Genomic DNA, 17,055 nt, shown 5'->3' with positions numbered 1-17,055 from the left:
AAAGGAAAAGAAAAGAAGGAAGGAAGGAGGAAAGAGAAAGAAAGAATAAGAAAGAAAGGAAAGAAAGAAAAAGATAAAAGCAAGGCCGCTTAAAATTGTTTACAATTACCACTTACCATCATGTAATTAAACAGTCTTAAGAACTTTTTTAAATTTCTAAAAAATAACCAGTGTTAGCATGCACTTTTTATATAGCTAAAATATGTAAGTGAGGAACTCCTCTTAATGATGGTAGCTTTCATTTGAATTTTAGGCCTTGTGGTGATATTTTGCTAAGACTTCCTGGGGCTGACTTGGTACTATGGATGGGGGCGGGGTACTCCTTCTTTAAAGTCCAGAAGCATCCTTAGGACACTCCATGGGCAACAGATATGTTAGGATGCTCAGGAAATATCAATTTATTATAGAGCACTTATATCTCCACCACAAACACAGCCAATCATAGAAAGCTCTTTTTTGAATATTCAGTGAAGTGTTGTGTGGTACCATTTCCAAATATTAAGCCTAAAATTCTGACAAACGAATTCTATAAAGGTCACAAAACTAAGACTCTACAAAACTAAAATTAAGTAGGTAAGGGGAAAAAACACTATCAGTCTCCGAGGAGGCTCGGGGAAGAGGATGCACTCCTGGCTTTCTGCTGCACTTCTCACATGTGTTTTCTCCTTCTCCATCAAACACACTAACTTCTGGAAGGAAGGGTGGGTTGAACACAGGATAACAAGGGGAAGAAAGTGCAATAGAGCTAAAGCAATGATTTACCTGCTTCAACTGACGCGACGAAGATCCCAGAAAACACCCATTTTACTGTAAACCCAAAGTCAAGACCGCTCCCAGGCGTCTGGTGTATGCTGATTCTCATATCACTGAACTGATCCTGAAAACGAATATGAACCGGAGGGATCAGGTGTCGCTGGCACCCACACGGAGGAAAGTCTATCCATGAAAAAAGGGAGGCTATATTCAAGGTACACCTGAATTATTTCATGATAAACTAGGGGCATCAATCTTTTAACTTGGGTTTCGTAAAACTTTCATTTATATAAATATCAAGGAGTTTATTACTTTTCTGATAAGATAAGGGAAATCTTCACATCCATAGATGTTTTTCTTCACATCATTACTTAAAAAAATGTTTTTAATGTTTTATTTATTTCTGAGAGCGAGAAACTGCGTGAGCAGGGGAGGGTCAGAGAGAGAGGGAGACAAGAATCCAAAACAGGCTCCAGGCTCTGAGCCAGCTGTCAGCAAAGAGCCCGAGGTGGGGCTCGAACCCACGAACCGTGAGATCATGACCTGAGCCGAAGTTGGACTCTCAACCGACTGAGCCACCCAGGCACCCCACACATCATTACTTTAAATCAGTTGGACATTAATAAATCTTGGGCATATGCCCGCCATACAAATGGGTTTACTTTATAGACCATTTGTTATTACCCAGGGAAGGAGTAAGAAGATAGACTGTGGGCTGTTTAAGGGTACAAACTGGCAATTAGGAAATAAGCCCTCGAGATGTAATGCATAGAACAGTGAATACAGGCAACACTGTATTATGATCAAACTTGCTAAGAGACTGTAACTTAATTATTCCAACCACTAAAAAGAAAATTATAGAAGGTGACTGAGGTGCTAATTATCACTACGATGGCAATCATATTACAATACACAAATGTGTCAAATTAGCATACCGTACACCTTAAATGTATACAATGTTACAGATCATACATTTTAATAAAATGGCATTTTGGAAAATACCAAAAAAATTTTTAATCAGTTTTTAAAATTTCTTTAATGTATATTTATTTTTGAGAAAGAGAAAGAGTTCAAGCCAGGGAGGGGCAGAGAGAGAGGGAAACACAGAATCTGAAGCAGGCTCCAGGCTCTGAGCTAGTTGTCAGCACAGAGCCCGACGCAGAGCTTGAACCCACGAGCTGTGAGATCATGACCTGGGCCGAAGTCGGACACCCTACCGACTGAGCCACCCAGGCATCCCAAATTTTAATCGTTTTAAAAATGACACCATAAACCATGAGAGACTCTTGAANAAAAAATAAAAACGCCACCATGCTTTTAGAAAAGCTGTCTCTGACATTCAGCAGAGTCACCTGCATAATTTCAAGGGGTTCGTCAACACACAATCAGCCAGCTGTGGTGAGCGTATGGGACTCCCACCGCCCCTAACAAACACCCAAAGCTTTGGCAAGGCGATGTGTGCCCCACTGCCGCAGAAGATCCGGTGGTCAGGGCAGAGCCGCCCCACAGCTGCGGGATGCGGAGCGATGGCACCCCGAAGAACCACAGGGCAGACGCCAAAAGGGTCCCAGCTGGAAACGCTGAGCAACAAGTCACAGCCTCCTTGAAGTAACCTCAGCCGTAAGGCCAAGAATGGGGGCCACCCTGACAACAGACAGCCTCCACCACCACACCACACAGCAGCAAATTATCAGTGCCATAGACTCGCAGCCATTTCTAAAACAAATGTTTTAAGTTTTAAAATATACAATGTCTGAACATTTCAATTATCTTTCATATTTTATGTGTTTTGTTTGGGGTCGGCAGCAGACATGAATTTTAACTTGCAATTCTCATACTAGTTTCAGTCCTCGATTCCATATAATTAAGAACTTAGACTAGAAGAAAACNACCCTCTACTGCTCATGCTGTCTCTCTCTCTCTCAGAAATAAATAAAACAAAATTTTTTAAAAATTAAAAAAATAAAAATAAAAAATAAATAAAACAAGTTTAAAATCCACGTGACTATATTCTGAGAAAAATGGATATTAAATAAGAATTAAAAAGAAGGCAAGGAAGGCACTGAACCAAGAACTTACTACGTTCTATGGACACAGAAGGGCTTTAACAACATGTGCTTATTNTTCTGTTCTTCTGTTCTGTATAAAACCCACTGCCTAGTTCTTGGGAAAAAAAGATGGATGAGGCATGGTCCTTGCTCTTGAAAAATAATTATTGACTCTTCAAGAGTTGAGTATGGAATTATTTTTTAAAAATCTGTAGCTAATAATATAGAAAAGTTTTCATCAGAAAGCTTGTAAAAGCAGTTTAAATACAGAAACCCAGATGTAGGTAGTGAGAATACATTAATAATCGGCCTGATGAACACCAGTCTGCAGAATAGAACTCTGCTATGAATAGAAAAAATTACTGGTTAGTTCCACTCCTTAACCGAAACTACCATACACTTACATTAGAGATGACTCAGTGAAAACAAGTGGTCATCTTTGCCACACTTAACCATCCAAAAAAAAAAAAAAAAAAAAGGACTTAAAGCCATTTACAGAATCTATTGCTATAAAAGGGCACAAGAGACAAATGATACATTAGATATTCAAGATACTAATTGATGGTTTTTATCTTGAACTATAAAAGATAGGATGGAGTTCTAATAAATAGTCTCAAACTACATAAAGAATACTTTGTGGGAGATGGCAAGTGAACATTATTCTTTTCTACCAAATATAGGATAAAAGAGAATGAGCTCAAGCTAAAGATGAAAGAGGCTCACAATTTTATTAGACCAGAAGAACTGTCTCACAAAAGGATATTCTTACCTTGGAAAGAAGCTTCTACTTGAACATATTAAAGAAAAGGGCAGATAACCACCTCTCTCAAACAGTTAACAGGGGACAGCCTTACTGTGGCTGCCGATAGTCTGGCAGACTGTAAGTGTGGGCCCTTAGGACTATACACAGACAAAGCAGGAAAGAACCCCGTGATCAATTAGAGGTGTTTTTCTATCAATAACCAGGTGACCTCTGGTCTGTCCCTGACTCTGGAACGAACTTCTCTCTCAAAATGATGCTAATCTGCAAGCTTTTTATTTTGCAAAACCCTATTTTCAAATGAAAATCTTATGTAGACCACTTCCCTCCCAAACCAACCCATAAAAGCAGCTATAATTTCAGTTTTCAAGCTGTAATTTCAATGGCATGGCTTGCCCATGATGGTGGTCCGTAGGCATTGCTGTGGAATCCTCGGTCCTCGAATTGGATGTGTAGGAGAACATATCTAAAATTAGAGTTTAGCATACACTATTCAGCAGCGATTTCAGTTAGGATTTCTACTTCCCTATTTATCTCTGTAAGACACATGCCATTTGAGTATTCTACCAACAGTCCATGCTTTCCATGCTTCAGAAGATGATGATAAGGCAATTATAACTGCTTGAACTGGACAGAACCAGAAATATAAATTCTTGGGGGAAATCTAGATTCTTGATGACTGATAAAGAACCATGTCAAGTGGTTCCCACTGTCTATGCAGGAAAAGATAAGAGTATGGTTATCAACATATCGCCATTTAAAAATAACTTCCCTCAAATTAGATACAGTTTAAACAGAAGTATACACTGAAAGCCAAGCTTTTAGACAAAAATATGATGACCTATCTAGAGTAGCAATGACCACATTTAATTTTAGGATATCTGATGAATTCAGAGTTTCTTCTCACCAAAGATGAAAACTGATGAAACCAGGGTCAATCTTACGTACTCACAGGCCAGAAAGCTTTTCTCCCTGATTTTTCAATGAGATAGATGTGTTAACCTAAGGGAAGCCTTACTGAAATTGATAAAATTAAAATACTCAAAATAGATTTGGGCTCTATAGTCATTAAGAAACAGAGGAAATATATCAACTTTGATTATTGTACACATGATCTTTTGCATCGTTTCTTCAGGGTCTGAGAAGGGTGAGAACATAGGTGGGTGGCGCCAAATTATTGTATCGCTCTGGCACCGGAGCCCCTCTCCTTTGCCAAAGGTACATCTATACCTGCTGGCTCCACTCCTCCATTCCAAGAGCAGGTGGTGTTTCCAGCTCTATTGCTTAACTCAACCTATTTCAAGTTTATCTCTTTCCTACCAAACCCATTCTCCATCCTACTTCCACAAGCCACTACCGCCTATTCCTGCTTTCAGAAACTGTCTTCTCTGTCATCCACTATCCCACTTTGCCCCGTCTTTTCCTCCATCTGTCTGGCCAGCTCTCAGTTTCAACTGTGTGCTCCTCCACTTCCTCTCCTACATTCACTTTCTTGTTCTTCCCTAGCCAGTCTCCCATTTTTGCTACAAGCCTTCCTCAGTTAACCTCCTTCCCTGCTACTGTCTCAGCCCATTATATCCAAAACTAAATTCATGATCTTCTTCCCAAACCTACTCTTTTCCACCTCTTGTTTCTGGACTGTTGGTCAGTTACATCACTACCTGACCAGATGCCCAAGTTAGCAACACCTGGGTCTCTTCCTGCTTCCCTTCCCACACCAGCTGCACACAAGAGCCCCCACTCTTCAGCACACACATGCATTCATAAAAAGTGCTCTCAAGCCCTCAATCCATACATCTATCCTGAATCCTCCCATCCTTTCATTGCTCTTCAGGTCACCATCTTAATTTAGAGGGGAGACCATAGCCCAAACTAATGCAGCCACCTTCTCATTGGCTCGCCTGCCCCTGCTCTTCTTTCCTTCCATCTTCTACACAGCTGCCAGAATTGCAGCCACACAACATGCCAATTATTACGACTGCATGCCATTTTAAAATTGCCGGTAGCTCTTTACTACCTATTGGGTAGATTTCCAACTCTACCTTTAATAAATTCTACATTTCAGATTCAGGGATGTTAAGTTTTAATAACCATACAGCTTCCCTCAAAACCAATTTAAGTTGGTTCTAAAATTCTAAAGATACAACAAATTTAACATAAACCAACATTTGGAGACTTGACTACACATAAGACAGTTCTCAAATTGTAGCTTGTCATGTTTCAAAAAAATTAGGGTCAGAGAAATTACAGCTGTGGCCTAAGCACTTAACCAGCCCAGGGCAAGTTATGTAACTTTTACATCTCAAGTATTTCATCAGGAAAAGTGGGGATAGTATCACCTAGTTTGCAAGGTCATTGGGAGGATTAAGTAAAACATTTAAGAGGTGCCAAGGTACATGACTACTGTGTCATAATTACTTTCTGTTCCCTATGGAAACAATATTACATATATATGCTGGTTAAGCAATTTCCAGATCAACTAAAGAGAATCCTATTTGATGCTCATATAACTTAGCTCTGAAGCCAACAGAACTGTCAGCGTTCAATGATTACTTCCAGATCCAGGCACTGTGCTAACAGTGATCAGGACAGGACTGCTTCCTACCCTGCCAGAGAGGAGAGTCTTGTGAAGGTGACAAGCCAGCTCAGTGCATGGGAGGCAACTGTGACGCTGTGAGCCCTGGGTGCTATTCAAAAAGGGCACTATCACAGGCTTGCTGATTAAGAAGCAAACGTGCACAAAAACTTCCTTCCTTCCATGTATATCATCTGTCTTCTGGTACAATTTTAAAAACACTGGAAATGTGGATCTGGGTGGAGTTTGGGAGAAGAGTGCTCTGACAAGAAAGAACAGGAAACAAAACACTGTAGATGAGACCAATCAGGGGGAAAGGTATCGAAGCCACATCTGAGAGGCAACTGGAGGAGGATGAAGAACTCTGGGAGACATACTCTCTCCCCTTGCCTCGGGGTAACCCTGAGGATTGCCCTGGAAGCCTGGAACAGAAAAAGAGGCAGGAAAGAAGCAATACCATAAGAGAAGTAGAGGAGAAAAGGGAGTAGAGAGGAATGAAACACCTGCTTGGCAACAGAGATGGGAAAGAACCTATAAGGACCTACATTACCTGCTGGCTCAAGTTCATACCTCGGTTTGGAGATCAAGGTCCTGACTGCAATGAGTCAGTGCAATTAGTCACTTACAAAAGTGTCCACTACGTGTAAAGGCTGTGGAGGGTACAAAGAATACCAGTGAAGGAGAAATGGTGAACACTCAGAACAAGAATTCAGCAAATGAAACTTTAAAGTAAAAAGTTCACTTCCAGCTCAGGGAAGAAGAGGTCCTGATTCATGAAGAAAGTGATCCTCCTGGTCTTTGAAAGGACAGGAGGACTTCACAAGACAAACATGGGTAAAAGGACCATTTTAGAATGTGTGAACAGTAAGAACAAATATCTCTGATGTGTTTAAGAAAGTGTACTAAGTATTCAAGAAAAAGCAAGTGGTATTGTATGGCCAGGTCACCTACTTCCCAGTCTTTTCCCCACAATATAGTGTGGTGCGGGTGACCTGGAATCAGATTGCCTCGTTTCAAATCCTGACTCCACCGCTCAGTACCCTGGATGGCTTTGGACAAGTAACATGACCATTCCATGCCTCAATGTCCACAACAGCCTAACAGGGGTACAAGGGTCCCTGAGAACTAAGAAATAGCTTCAGAAGCCCAGTTGGCACATGGTGAGCACTCAAGAAGCAGCTGTTACAACATTACAAAGGGGCTTTCGGACCAGTGTTTGAGGGACCACAGCACTCCCTTGAGTGCTTTGAACTTCACTGAACAGACCACAGAGGGGCTCTGGAGGCTTTGCAGCAGAGACATGCCCAAGTGCAGCCTGGCCTCCTACAAGTCAATCTAGCATCAGGCTAGATTGTTCAAATACATGTGACTACTTACAAAGCATTTGCACTGATGGGGAAAGGGCTTGGGAATTAGGGTTGTAGAAGCAAGACTAGAAAAGAACATCATGGAAGATACAGGAACAAAGAAACGAAAGGGCGTTACTAAAAAAAGTGTGAAGCAAGAAGGAGAAAGAAGACCCGAAGGACACATATGAAGCTACCAAAACATCTAGACATTCACCCACATATTACTTGTGATTTTTCTATTCTCCTAACACCTGGAACTAGAGAGTTTGGACAAACATTTGGAAGGGTGTTGCAAACACTCTTGACTTATTAGTCATTGGCTGTCTTATTCCCAAGGCAAGTAAGCTCCTTATCAGTGACAAGAGCAGGTGATGGTACCCGAACTTTCTTCATAGTGCGAAAAACTTTGAGACAGGTAAGTCAGCGTATGGTACATACACGTGTTCAAGCATTCCAACTGTTTTCCTTGGGAAAGCCTCCTTTTGCTTGGTAGGATACCATTTCAAGCTTGGAGACAAAGGAGCATAAATCCATTAATGATGAAACCTGAATCCATGCCATTTTAATTCAGGTTCCTCTGAACTGCAATAACCTGGAACACACACCCCCACATCACACTTAGCCTCTTGTTCTTAATCCCCGGGTGTAGCGAGTCAGCTGCCACCCTGAGGGAGTGACGAGCCCCTAGTGCACAATACATTAATGAGGCTGTTTTGTTGAGTCTGCTATTTGAAAAGGTGAAGGCAAACACACAGGTCCATAAAACAAAAGACACCTTGCTTCTGTTTTTATTCTTCACCCACTGGTACTTTATGTTCTCTAAGCATAGCACAGGCGATTGTTCTGATCTACTCAAACTTATGATGCTAATTATAGCTTTCCCGTTCTTTAAAAATGAAGCAAAAAATTTACAACTCATGATTTTAGCAAGCTGAAGAAATATTTTTAGACCTATGTTTGTAAATACGCATGGGAACAACAAAGACATATACCTAAATGTTACCAAAGATTGCCTCTAAATGAGGGGACAACCAGTGGCTTTCATCATGTGTACTTTCCTGCATTCCCAAATTTTCTCAAGAACAGAGGACTTCAAAATCAGAAAAAAAAAAAAAACCCTCAAACTTGTAAAGCTTTTCTGTAGTAAATATGCCAGTCCCGATTATTGCACATAGTTATTTCATTACTATAACTTAGGACAAGGTACATACTTGATGATGTGTCTTGGAGACCACATCTATTCCGGCAAGGCACCACCGAAGGCCTGACTAAGCCGAAGAACCACACAAGCTCCTCCCTGCCCAGGGGTTCATACAGCTACCAAACTGCTTAACAAAGGGGGTGGATTTTTAAAGAAAAGCTTTCTGTTCTCTAGACAACCAACAACTTTTAGCTTACATGTAAAACCTACTACATTCATTAACCTAGTAATTCTCTTAAAAGCCATCTGTGGTGATTTTAAGTCAGAAAAACTACAAGTGGCCTCCAGTCATTCTTCATCTGATGGTATATTTGCTTGGACTCCAAATGTTACAGAACAGAACACAACTGTCCTACTGTAACTAAGCCTCAATATTCCCTTTAAGATTCAAGAAACAGGACAAAACTGTAGACTTTCTAAATCAGTATTAAAAGTCACTAGCCGGTTCATCTGATAAGGAAAGAAATGTTGTGTCCCTAGAGACCAGCATCTAGCATGTGTACCAATTTCCCCTTGTGGTCAGTTAATTTCCCTGAGGAGGGGCTTTTATTACTTACTTACCTGTTAGACTTGAATCTATTACCCTCCAAGTGACCCCTATACCTGAGCCAGGGACTGCTGAGCACTAGAAGTATAAGGCAGCAGGTGCTGAAATGAGGAGTAGAGAGAAAAACCAGCCAAACTCTAAAGAGACTCGTCCAGCAAGTCTCAATAGACACACATCACAAGGGTCATCTGGATCCATAAAGTCCAAAGGGGAAGAGGCCTCCTTCTTCCAAGATGTGCTAAAACTAAAACGCAGTATCTTTTTCTGCATTATCAGCCCAGATACTAATGCCTAGAGGTTAGAAACATGGTTTCCAGATTTAGATACTTATGTTTCAGAGCAATGGGTGATGAGGAACCTTCCCAAATTCACCTGTGAGGATCTTGAGACCTCTGTCTGTGGTGAGCTTCCCTCTTCTCCAAGCTCAGACATTAAGTCAGGGCCAGATGTGGAAGACAGCGTGGCTTTGGACGTGGCAGCTTCATCCTGGGAAAGTGATGAGAAGGAGGGGGTAGGAGAGGGCAGCTGCATCACACCTTCTCCCACCGCTGCTCCCTCTCTCTCATGGGACTTGCTGGTAGCAGGCTGGCTCATGTCAGGTTTTTGCACAGAGGTGCTGACCAAACTGCTCTGAGTTCTCTTAATATCTTCGACATCTCCGTTATACTTCCAACCAGCATCCATCTGAAAAGGACAGCATTTTAAGCTTGGCATTGTTAACTTCTGTTTAAAAAAATACATACCCTAAATATTTTAAAACTATGAAAGTAACATACCTCCCATGCAACTATTGCTAAAAGCTTAGAGCGTGTTCTTTCATGCTAACAGATAGACACGGGATACGTTGGGAAAAGGACTTGTTTTAACAAAAGTGTTGATATTATACACAGACTTCTGAAACTTTCCTTACTCATTTACATCATTCTGATGGGTGAAGAGAGCTCTAGACTACACTTTTTAATTATTGAGTGCTGCACAGTAGGGATATCTACAATGTATTCAGTTGATATGTATTCAGGATTGTTTCAAGTTTTCTGTAACCTCCAAAAATATTGCAACAAGTAGCTATATATTATTACAAGTGGAATATTTATTTTCCTAGGTTTCGAAAAGTATACTTATTGGACCAAAGGTTATTTTATGTATAACAAATGTAATATTAAAAAACTTAATGTGACGTACAAATTATATATGTATGTATATATACATGTATCTTATGTATATATATTATGTATGTATGTCTATCTATCTACCTATATATATCTTCTCAAAAAAAAATGATAGCAATGCATTCCTAATGTAATGTACAAGAATCGCTATTTCTCCAACCCTTGCCAACACCAGACATTTTCAATGTTTTAAATATTTGTCAGTCTGATGATTGAAAAGCTGTACATTTCATTCTGGCTCTGATGAAGTTGAACATGCTTCAATGTGTTTTATGTTATCAACCATTTGAATTCCTTCTTCCTTAAAATGGCGACTCATTTCTACATCCATTTTTCTAGACTTAACTTTTTCTTACCCATTTGTAGGAGCATGTTAAATCTTACTGATATAAATCCTACGTCTAGAATTCATTTTGCTAATATTTTTCTGACTCTCTAAATTGTCTTTCAACTATGTTAGTAATGAGTCATATATGTATGTACATATATGTATATATATGATTTTTATGCCACCAAATATCTCTATTTTACTTAATATAATGATTAGGAGTTTCCTGGCTAGTTGTGGCAGGTTTTCCTTACCTTGAATATTTTTTTCAAGCTTTTTCTTAGACTTTAGGATACTATATTTGCAGAAGTAAAAAGAATTTGAACACTGATCTTAAGACACAGAGTTAAAATTAATACACCCACTTTCAGGTATGCATTACTGCTTCAATCTCAGGGCAAACAATTCCATTTTCAATATTCCTAAAAATCCCAGTATAAATAGAACCATGAATTACATTTTAATAACCACATTCAAGCATAGCAAATTCTAATAAAGTGGGTATTCAGAGGAAACTAAAAAGCTATTCATAAGGCACCTGAAAATATTCAGGTTAAATGATATGACATTGCTGTTTGTAGGTCAAAAAGAGCTATTAGCATCTTCATCTAGTTCAACCTAATACTTTACAAAAGCTGTATTTGAGAAAACATACCACTAAAAAAATACTCTGCCTTAGAAAGCAGCTTATTCATTCTTTAAAATGTTATCAGCCTTACTTTCATTGACTTTAAAGTTTAATCTGTTTCACAGAGTTGTTATATTTTAAGCATTGAATGTCTATTGAATCTAAACTGGCTGAAATTGCTTTACACATAAGTTATGTACATTTTATACATCAAGTAGATGGAACTCAAACTTCTGTACAAGTTCACCAACATTGTGCTCTTGAGAACAGGCTAAATGAACTGGGAAAACATTTTTTTTTTTTTTTTTTACCGTGTAGGATCTCGGGAGTGATGAGATTCCTCTTGCCTGAGAGCCAAAAGGTCTCGGTGTGACCACAGATGTTAACCTGGCTGTATCAGTTTTCTGGTAACTTCTGGGGAGAGAGGCTGAAATTCGAGTCGACTCGGTTTGTGTACTCAGTGAATGCTGAGGAGACAAAGGGTCTGGGTGGTGTTCTTCCATGGGGCTTTGAGAAGGAAGCTGAATTTCAGCGGCTGCAGCGTCCTCTCCTTTTGCAAAAGTTGTAGAATCTTGTTTAGGAACTTCTGCAGAATATGTTGTTCCCTTCTCTTCTGCTCTCTCACTCTGGTAACTTGCTTCTGACGCGGTCAGTCTAGGGGAAAGCTTCTCTTCATGCAGTATTTCATCAGAAGAATGCAATCTCCTTCTTGATGGAACTGCGGACATTTGATTTTGGGATTCCCTAAGCAGAAAGGAGAGCACCGTAACCATAAAGTTACCCATTTGGCACAAGGAGGTGGAGAGAGACAGGTTACTTTGACAAGAATATAAATCAGCCTAAGAATTAAAAGGCTACTGACTTCATACAATAACCAATACAATATGAATAGAATATGATGATAAATACACATAATTTTTTTAGTGTCACACTAAAAAATTGTAAGAACTGGAGTTGTTTTTTTTTTTTTTTTAACAGGCTTTCAAATACTTCAGAGAGTTTTTTTTAATTGTAAAGAGTTGTTAATAAGAAAATAAGGATATTTAATAAGGGATTCTTCACAAAGCTTTACCCATAAGTTCATAAATCTTCCCAAATTAGCACACTGTAGATATTACTAATTGATAACCAATTTGAACCTGCCAATAATGTGGCTTTCTTTACAGGGTTGTGAGCTTCCCCTTGCCCCCCGTAGTTTTAAACAATTTAGTAAAAATAAAAGATTTCCACAAAGGACTCAGACTTCAATTAAGATCAAGTTAGGATATGATTTCATACAGGTTGATAGAACTCACACGGACAATTGTTACAGATTAAAGACACCATTCACATTTGTAGAGAAGTTCATGAAACATCCTCATCACTCCCGTTTAGTAGGGAATATCTTTCAACCTGCACTGCCTTTAAGTGAAAGAAACGGTGTTTACCATTTGCTTCTAGGGCACAAAGGAGTTTTGTTTAATTTCACCTGACAGCACATTTCCTTTCTGACATTATCCTGAAAGCATATTTGCCTTCCCCATGACCTAGAAATATTCCAAGGTTTCTCACAGTAACTGCTCTATGGGAAAGTTTAAATTGGACCTTTATCCTGTTCTGTTGCAATGCCAAAAATACACCGCTCCCATTTACATTTATATTGTCTTCCTTTAAAATATAATTTTAATCGCACCACTAAACCATGAAAAGGAACTTTATATTTTACACAATTTAGATGAGTGGGACCCGGTTTTATTTGGCCATTCCCTTCCTAAATTCACTTTAAGAGGAGAAAAGTAGTTTATTTTTTGCACCAATTATAGCCAGCACCATCTGATATCACATGTGAATATACAATGTAAAAATCAAGAAATAATGCACACTGAATTAAGCATCCACTTCTTTTGTTAATCCAAGTCACTATTTATTACAGCAATACTTTGCTTTTTCATTGCAGAGCCACATACTGAGAGTTTAATGCCTGTTTGTGGTTTAATACTGGCATACACCTTCCATCACACTACACTTGCATAAAATAGGAATTTCTAGCACTGGTATCTGAAACCGTGAGATGCACTCAGCTTTCTTACCTGTCCTGCAGCATTTCCTTAAATGTCTTCGAGCTTCTCTCAGACTTCTCAAGTGCCTGCTTTTCAATTTCTTCCCTCTCTTCTTTTTTCTTCTGCAGATCTGAGGTGTAGCTTTTTCGACGGTCTTTCCATTTTGCAAGGTCCTGACAGAAGAAAATCACATCAGCACAGGCATACCTGAATTTCTACACACCCTTTCTAGCAGTGAGAGAGTGCCAGAGGATCCCATTACATCGCTGAAACTATTCACTCCAACCTGATGCCAAGGTGCCCTAATTTTGCTTTTTATAGCTGGTGTTTCTGTACCAACCTTTATCTCATGTGTCTGTCTAAAAAACCTGACCTAGTAAGATAGACCCCATTACTGTTTTCATGCCTCCCTGACCATTTCACAAAGAATGCTAAATGCTTGTTAACTGGGTGCCGGGTCAGAAAGGTCAGGAACTGTTTCAAATTCATTTTCATGTCATTCCAATAATCTGGCTCAAGTGAAATGGTAGATGTCACAAGTGTAACCGGGACAGAGCTGGGACTGGAATGGTCAAGCATTACTGCACGCTCTTTCATCTAACATACAGCGAGCTCCAACCAGAAGGCCACAAGCATGCCGATACAGAAGATGTGGGTCCCCTCAAAGAACTCCTCTAGGTCTTGAAGGGAAAGAGACTTGTCAATAAAAGTTCAACAGTGAACTTTATCATCCAGCGATGATTGGAATGCACAGGATGGTGGGGGTCTGGTCAATTGTACCTGAGGCAGTGGAGGGCAGAGTTTGAAAAGGCTTTCCTGGAGAGGCCAGGCTTGAGTACATGATTTCAAAGCAGGCAAACTCCACCTCCGGGCAGGGCAATAAGGAAGATCACACAGAACAAGTGGATCTGTTTCCCATATTCCCAGGAATAGAAGTCTAACCTAGCTGGCTGCTGACCCAAGGACAATCAACTTAATTTTCCTTTTAAATTAGCTGAGCACCCTAAGCTGGTCGTCACACTCAGGGGTTTAAGATATTTTGGACGGTACAGGCTTTTCTATGTCTCCAAAATACAGAAATGCCATATTAAGAACTACCAGTGGCATTCCAGTCCAAACAGAAGCACATCCACGATCTCAGACTAACCTAAGTTTGCTTTATACCTCTAAGAGTAGACACTGGGACACCTGGGTGGCTCAGTTGGTTCAATGTCCAACTTCGGCCTAGGTCACGATCTCACCATTCCTGAGTTCAAGCCCTGTGTTGGGCTCTGTGCTGACAGTTCAGAGCTTGGAGCCTGTTTCAGATTCTGTTTCTCCCTCCCTCCGCCCTTTTCCCACTTGCGCAGATGTGTGCATACACACGGCGCTCTCTCTCTCTCTGTCTCAAAAATAAACAAACATAAAAAAAAAAAGAGTAGACAGGACCACTCCTGTTTAGAAACAACCTGAAGCCAATACTACTTCCAAAAAGAACAAAAGCAGTGTGCATTTAGTCCTAGAAGATAATCAGCATGAACTTTCCAAAAAGTTTGGTTTATACCTTTAAGAGTAGACAGGGCCACTCCTGTTTAAAAACAGCCTGAAGCCCATACAAACTACTTCCAACAAGAACAAAAGCAGTGTGCATTTAGTCCTAGAGGATAATCAGTGTGAATTTTCATCTAACTTGACTTAATGGATAACCCCTCAATAGTTATTTTCATACCCAAGTCATCACCATGTATTTTGGCAAAGTGACATCGAACTACTGTTTCTTGATAATTAAAGCGAGTTCCCAACTAAAAGAGACACTGGAATTTAGAAATGCAGCCAAGGCAGAGGGTTCTTCATAGACTCTAATCTCTTTGAAAATGAAGATTTACTATCCCTGGCCCGCCTGTTCATTTTAACACGCTGCCCTTCCCAAAAAGTTGTTCTCAAACTCTTTGGGGTTTGCTCTGTTTAATTTATCTATTGTATTTCTAGACACTCCTTTGGTTTGTAACAATTACCTCTTTCAAAAAAGATCAGGCTTTTTTCCTGCAGGAACAAAGCTAAATATTAAGTCTGTATCCAAATAAACAACTGAATACAGGTCAGCTCTGTGAAAACATTGAATTTTGATTCCTATCAACTACTTTTCCAACCCAAATAGTACTCTTAGTTATATTCCTTATTTCTCCCCAAGTCTCTATGAACTCTGAGAGCCCCTTCACCTCTCCCTGCTAATGCCCAGACTATTCGGGATCCCCGACTCTTCTGCTACCCCTAAACTTTGAGCTAAGTCTTTTCCTTCCACAAGCTTCAATAACAGTCATACTATAAATTCAAATAACCAAAGCAAGTTAACAAGTTAACCATGCTGTAAGGAAGCAGGTTCATATTTTTTTTAAAACTCATAGAGAATATGAGAGAATAAACCTCCCATTATATTTTCCACAGTGGACTTTAAAATAGGCAACAGTAACAGGTCAAAAAGGTATATACATTTTTTTTAAGGAAGTTGATCACAGTTTCTCTAGAACTGAATTCTGTAGCAAGGAAAATCATTTCAAGTATACTGATTTTCTTTTAAGAGAAGAAAGGATGAGTCAAATAAGTACATTCTCCCAGTCTTCCCATCTCCCAATATAAAAAGTACTCACATCTTGCCATTTCTGATCTTGTTCTTTTAATTGTGATTTTATTTTCTGCATCTCCTCATAACGCAGCTGACGCAAGTTCTGAACATCCTCTGCGCTGACATCGCTCATGGACTTACTCCTACGGCAAAAATACCCATGGTAACCAAGGTTCACATGACCGGATTTAGGGTTAAAACTGGAAGGTTGGGCTTTTATTTGGAAATTCCATCTAAATTTCTGCTGTACGACCTAGACGTTTTAGTGATAATATCACAGAAATAGCACTACAGAGATAAACGGTGTTTTTCCAAAATGAGAAACAAGAGCCTAACACTCAAGTGTGAATTCTTTTACAAAATGGCTAAATGAACCCTGCATGAGTCTAAAATATAACCCAATGTTCATATTTGGAATGGTCCATGAATAAAGGGATTACTTTAGAAAGAAATATTTCCTAGACTCATCTGTATTTTTCTATCTCCCCCAAAGATAATCTTTTAAGGTTTGGCTGCCGTTTCTGGGCACTTATTAAATAATTTAATGATTACCTGATATTTTCTCCTCAAGTTCAATACCATGAATAAATGTGTTGTTCCTTTTCAAGGATTCTTTAAGATCCACCCTACCACTGCACTGGACATGTTCTCAAAGCACCACACACAGGTAGTTTCTAACAACTAGTTACAAAAATGACTTCTACAGTCCTCTGTTTTATTTTGGCAGGTTTCATGTCTCCGAATATGGATTCCTGCCATGAGTATGTACTCAGGATTTGCTCTCAGTTCACTCTAGAGTAGAGCCAATGAACAGAGTGGGGTGCTGGACACAAGATTATGTGTACTATCTACATGCACACAGAATGGACAGTAAATTACACTGGAAAATCGGGTAGTGAGAGGAGTCCAGTATGAATATTGGAGGAATGAAAGACAGAAGACAGAGCTTTTGAAGGTGGAGTACTCAAAATGTACTTTCCCACTAATCTTTCATAATGCACTTTGGGTTTTATTTCATTAAAATGGACTCTACTTTTAGTTATTTAAGTAACTCCA

The 17,055-nt window shown here is 39.5% G+C and overlaps 1 protein-coding gene across 1 annotated transcript in view; it reads right to left on the bottom strand.

Annotated features, from left to right (window-relative positions):
* The window catches only part of LMO7 (LIM domain 7), a 192,898-nt gene that overhangs the window by 22,403 nt on the left and 153,440 nt on the right, over positions 1–17,055 (bottom strand). Inside the window, exons 12-16 of the mRNA XM_077761210.1 lie at positions 16,025–16,142; positions 13,428–13,570; positions 11,670–12,102; positions 9,606–9,917; positions 763–877 (exon numbers count right to left, since the gene is read on the bottom strand). Of these exons, the coding sequence (XP_077617336.1) occupies positions 763–877; positions 9,606–9,917; positions 11,670–12,102; positions 13,428–13,570; positions 16,025–16,142 (1,121 nt within the window). The remainder of the gene's footprint in view (positions 1–762; positions 878–9,605; positions 9,918–11,669; positions 12,103–13,427; positions 13,571–16,024; positions 16,143–17,055) is intronic.

The sequence above is a fragment of the Crocuta crocuta genome, unplaced genomic scaffold (genome assembly GCF_008692635.1).
Source record: "Crocuta crocuta isolate KB4526 unplaced genomic scaffold, BGI_CrCroc_1.0 scaffold60, whole genome shotgun sequence".
Classification (NCBI taxonomy): Eukaryota; Metazoa; Chordata; class Mammalia; order Carnivora; family Hyaenidae; genus Crocuta; species Crocuta crocuta.
This window is presented reverse-complemented; position numbering and strand designations above follow the sequence as displayed.